Source organism: Passer domesticus, chromosome 12 (genome assembly GCF_036417665.1).
Source record: "Passer domesticus isolate bPasDom1 chromosome 12, bPasDom1.hap1, whole genome shotgun sequence".
Taxonomy (NCBI): Eukaryota; Metazoa; Chordata; class Aves; order Passeriformes; family Passeridae; genus Passer; species Passer domesticus.
Window position 1 is genome coordinate 6,835,945 of NC_087485.1, and position 5,266 is coordinate 6,841,210.

General features: G+C 53.4%; 1 protein-coding gene across 1 annotated transcript; it reads left to right on the forward strand.

Moving 5' to 3' along the window:
* Positions 1-2,803: 2,803 nt before the first annotated feature.
* Positions 2,804-5,169, forward strand: LOC135279162 (C-signal-like). Its single transcript, XM_064386275.1, has 6 exons — positions 2,804-3,271; positions 3,573-3,624; positions 3,820-4,007; positions 4,290-4,448; positions 4,544-4,663; positions 4,965-5,169. The coding sequence occupies exons 1-6, from the start codon at positions 3,125-3,127 to the stop codon at positions 5,076-5,078; spliced, it is 780 nt and encodes a 259-aa protein (XP_064242345.1). The 5' UTR covers positions 2,804-3,124; the 3' UTR covers positions 5,079-5,169.
* The last annotated feature ends 97 nt before the right edge of the window (positions 5,170-5,266 follow it).

Below are 5,266 nucleotides of genomic sequence, written 5' to 3' on the forward strand. Positions count from 1 at the left end.
AAACAAACAAACAAAAACAAAAAAAAACCCCAACCAAAACCAAAAACCAAAACAACGCAGCTTTAGATTAGCTATGAGGAGGGAATTCTTCCCTGCTGGTGGGGTGAGTCACAGCACAGGTTGCCCAGAGAAGCTGAGGCTGCCCCATCTCTGGAAATGCTCAATGTGAAAAACGTGTATTTTATGATTGGCTTTTCGCAAGTATTAAAATGAATATTGTGTTATGCTAGAAAGTTATGCTATATTAATTTTCTTAATAGTGTATTAAATATAGTTTTAGGTTATGACATAATGTTAAAATAGAAACTATGCTGTGCAAGATACTTCTTTAACAAAGGAGTTGCACCAGATAGAAGCCACAGGACACCTAAATCTTTCAGAGAATGGGAATTTATTGCTCCCTTATCAGCAGAAAACTAACTTCTTCCCACCTCGCTCAGACTGGAAGACTGGCATGAGGATTAAGAGGAAGAAGTTGACAGAGACCAGACAGAATCCTGTGTTTGAATGGAATTTATGCATCATGTATGAGATGTATGAATATGCAACAGGCAATTGTTTTTAAGGGTTAATCCTCTGTTAACAGCCCTCCTTTTTCGGGCTTGTGTTGCCCAGAAAAAGGTACCCGGACGTCCGTATCTCTTTGTTTTTATTGTCTCATATTGTCCTAATCTCAAATGTTCAAATTTTATTATTCTAATTATATTACTATTTTTATAACCATTTTATTACTATTAAACTTTTAAAATTTCAAAAGCAAGTGATTGGCGTTTTTCACACTCAAGGCCAGGTTGGATGGGGCTCTGAGCCTGAGGGAGGGTGACCCTGCCCTGTGGGGTGTTGGGACAGCAGGTCCCTTCCAGCCCCAGTCAGTGCAGTTTGCCATTCAGTTCACACGTGATGCCAAACCATCCCTGGAACTCTACCTTGGTTTTGTGTTCTTTCCTGTAGTTTTAGCTCCAGCTCAGGTAATCCCAGGGGTAATCCCAAAGTTTCCCTGAATGGTTGCCCATGGGAAGAGGCATCCTGCCACAAACAGCCTTGCCCATCCTTTATCTCATCTTAAGGTATTAAAGCCACTTGGTCAAATCTGTCAAGCAACCTGGGAAATGTTGTGGCTGAAGGGATGGCAAATTCCCCCCCTCACCCAGTCCAGCTGTGGCTTGGGCAGTCAGTGCCTCTCATCGCCGTGCCAGAGGCTGTGGTTCCATCAGTGGGCTGACACTGAGGGCAGTGAAATGGCACGACAGGATGGGTATAATTGTCACCCTGTATTTGGTTTGCATGGCTGGGCTTTGCTGGGGGGGAGGAGGTGGGCTTCAGGGGTAGCTTCTGTGGGAAGCTGCCAGGAGCCTCCTCCATGTCCAGCAGAGCCAGTGGCAGAGTGCTCCAGGACAGATGAGTTGCTGGCCAAGGCCTTCAGCCACGGTGGTAACACTTCTGTGATAACATATTTAAGAAGAAAACAAAAAAGTTATTGTGCAGATGTAATTGCAGGCAGAGAAGAGTGGAGTGAGAATACGTGAGGGGAGTAGCTCTGCAGACACCAAGGTCAGTGCAGGAGGAGGGGGAGGAGGTGCTCCAGGCACTGGAGCTGAGATTCTCTTGCAGCCCAGGGTGCAGCCATGCCTGTGCCTGAATGACTGCACCCCAGGGAAGAGTGATCCATGTTGCAGCAGTTTGTGGAGAACTGTTGCCCATCAGATGGACTCACGTTGGAGAAGTTAATGGAGAAGTGTCTCCCACGGGAGGGACCCCATGCTGGAGCAGGGGAAAGACTCCAGCTCTTCTCCCTGAGTAGCAGCAGGAAACACATGTGATGAACTGACCACAGCCCCCATTCCCTGCCTCCCTGCACTGCTGAGCAGGGGGAGGTAGAGCTGGGAAGAAGGGAGCGGTGGAGGGAAGGTATTTTTAAGATTTATCTTACTTCTCATTATCCTGCTCTGATTTTGTTAGTAAGAAATTCAGTTAACATCCCCAGTTTGAGTCTGCTTTGCCTGTGATGGTATTTGGTAAGTGATCTCTCCTGGACCTTATCTCAACTCGTGAACCTTTGTTACATTTTTCCTCTCCCAGTCCAGTTGCAGAGGGAAGTGATAGAGTGGCTTTGGTGCATGCCAGGCATCCAGCCAGGGTCAACTCACCACACACACAGAAGAGTAGGCAGCAGGGTTTGCTCTTAGTGACAAAAGCTGATTTATTTGGAAAGGTTGCATTTGGATGGAGGATCAGATCTCCTGAATTGTCCAGTTGCAAAGCAAAATTGGAGCAGCATCTCCAGCTGGAGCAGGAGAGGTTCCAAAAGCTTATGCCTCCTAGTTCTGCCCAATCACATCCCATATAAGTGGTTATTAATTACTTTAATTACCTACACAACATCTCTGAACTATCTTAAATGTGTAAATTCCACTGTGGCAAATAGGGCAGGGATTATCCTTCTATCACACTTAAACATTATAGGTGCTGTTAGAGCAGACTCTGAGGAAAGGGGTCACTCTGGTCAGCCCTGGAGGGTTTTTCCCAGTGGTCCTGGAGGTTTTTTAGGTTTCTCAGCCTGTTCTTGTGGCTAAGGAACACTTGTCTGTCCTGGTTGCTCCATCCTCAAGTCCTCAAGGGGCATTCACCTGTCCTGACTGCTCCATCCCCAGTCCTGGCTTAGGCATTGCACAAACTAAGGCCAACAAACTGCACTGTGCAGAGTCAGGCGAGTTCAGCCTCGCCTGCCTGACCTTGGGCAAGGGGAGGGACAGGCCTGGGATCCCAAGAGGGAGGGAGGTGGTGGAGAGGGTGTCGCACTGCAAGGACAGGGATAGTGCTGCCCCCGAAAACCAACAGGCTCAGGTTTGGTAGAGCAGGGAAGGTGCATAAAGCAGCACTCCTGACACCTAGCCCAGGGCATTCCCTGCCTGGGCAGGACACTTGGCTCTCTTTGTGTCATTCCACAGCCAGCAGGAAAAGTGGATCATGGGTATGGACCAGAGCCAAGAGATTGAGGTGCAGGCAGAGAATTTCCGAGAGCCACGAGCTGATGCAAGTCCTCATGGGAACATGCGAGATAACCAAGTAGCAAAAGGCACTGGCAGAGTCCAGGCGAGAGCAGTGCAGCCACAGCCAGGGCAGCATGGCAGGGCTCCACGTCCGCTCCCTTCTGGTGACTGGGGCCAACCGAGGCATCGGCCTGGGGCTCGTCCAGCATTTCCTGAGGATGCCAAGCCCACCTCAGTGGATCTTTGCAGGCTGTCGGGACCCCAAGGGGCAGCGAGCACAGGTGAGACTGGGCAGGGGGAAACTGGATCAGGAACGGTGTTTGCAAGGGGCTGGAGCTGCAGCACAGGGCAGCTGGCTTGGGACACTATAGAGCCAGTTGTGCATGGGATACGTGGAGAGGAGAATGGCACAAGGCATGTATAGAAGGCACAGAGCCCCACTGATTTGTCAGCTGGAGCTGGTGTTGGACACAAAGTGATGCAGGGACAGAGATGGAGTGGCATGGGCTCTGCCTGGGAAAAGCTGATCCTCTGCACAGCCCCTCCAGCCTCCCCATGCCTACACTGTGCCCTCTGTTTCAGGAGTTACAGAATTTGGCCTCCAAGCACCCCAACATCATCATCATCCCGCTCGGTAGGTGCCCCGAGGTGCGGGTCCTTTGCCCCAGTTCCTCTGGCGAGTGCCCAGGCTGGGCACACCCTGGGAGCTGGGAGGGAGCTGTGCCAGGGGGCTGGTCCCTCAGGGCCATCGGGCACTGCCACCTCTGGGGGAACAGGGGACTCCAGCAAGGGGACACAGGCTCTGACCTCCCCTGTGCCGGCTCTGCAGAAGTCGCCGACCCCGCCAGCATCAAGGCAGCTGCAGCCAAGGTTGGGGAGCACCTGGGGGGCTCTGGGCTCAACCTCCTCATCAACAATGCTGGAATTGTGAAGTTGAACACGCTTGATACCGAGACATCAGAGGACATGAGGGAGATTTACACCACCAACACAATTGGCCCCCTGCTGATGGGCCAGGTGAGACCCTCACCCAAGTTGGGCTGTCCTGGGGAAGCATGAAGGGCTGGTGGGAGGGGATCCTGCCTCCACTCTGATTACCAATGGACTCTCAGTTGATGAGAAGCTCGTGGAGCCATGGGCTGGAGCTCAGGAGCTGGAGCCAGCCTGGCTGGGGCACTGGGAAAGAGGAGGGAGGATGCCCCCCCAGTGCTGGTGTGGATGTTGCCCAGTGTGGAAGGAGCTTCTCCCCTGCCCTGTGCCGTGTCCATGTGTGCTCCTGTCCCCTCTGTCTCCTCGCAGGCATTTCTGCCCTTGCTGAAGAAGGCTGCCCAGGGGAGCCCAGACTCAGGGCTGAGCTGCAGCAAGGCTGCCATCGTCAACATGTCCAGCATTGGCGGCTCCATCGCTTCTTCCTTTGGTTGGGAGATGATGCAAGTCACCTCGTACCGCTGCAGCAAGGTGCTGTCACACCTTTGCTTTTCCTGCCCAGCTGCAGGTCCCCTTAGCAGCCCCCCTTCCCCTCCCACCACCATCCCTGCCTTGTCTCCCCACAGGCTGCTCTGAACATGCTGAGCAAGTGCCAGTCCCTGGCCTACAAGGAGCACGGCATCCTCTGCGTCGCTCTCCACCCCGGCTGGGTGCAAACTGACATGGGCAGCTCTGCCGGACACACGGTAGGAATTCCCCTGGGGAGGGTCCATCAGAGCTCCTGTGCTGATTTTGCAAGGGTGGGAGTTGCTATCCTGAGCCCCTGCCCATGGCTTCCCTGCCTGCCCAATCCCTGCTGGGGCAGCTCCCCCTGTCCTGGTCCTTCATGCTGGGTGTCCCCATCCCCTCAGTTCTCATCTCAATCCCTCCCACTGGGGTTTTCAGCTTTCCCTTTGCCCTGGAGAAGTTCTTTTCCCTGGCTCCAGCTGCTCCAGGGCCCTCAGCCAGGCCTTGGGCATGGGCTGCATTTCCCCCTCTGCCCCACAGCCCCCTGTGACCGTGGATGACAGCGTGCAAGGGATGCTGAAGGTCCTCTCCTCCCTCTCTGAGAAGGACACCGGTGCCTTCCTGGACTGGGAAGGGAACGTCATCCCCTGGTGAGACACCACTTCAGGATCCTGGCACCAAGAGGTCCCTTTGGCACTGCTCCCACCTCCCCCACATCCTCAATAAACTCCTGCTGAGACCCCCAGCTCTGTTGTGCAGTGCCAGATCATGGGGTGGCCCTTTGCAGATATCCCACTGCTCCACTGGGGATTGGTGGTGCCCACAGCTGCCCCAACCCATGG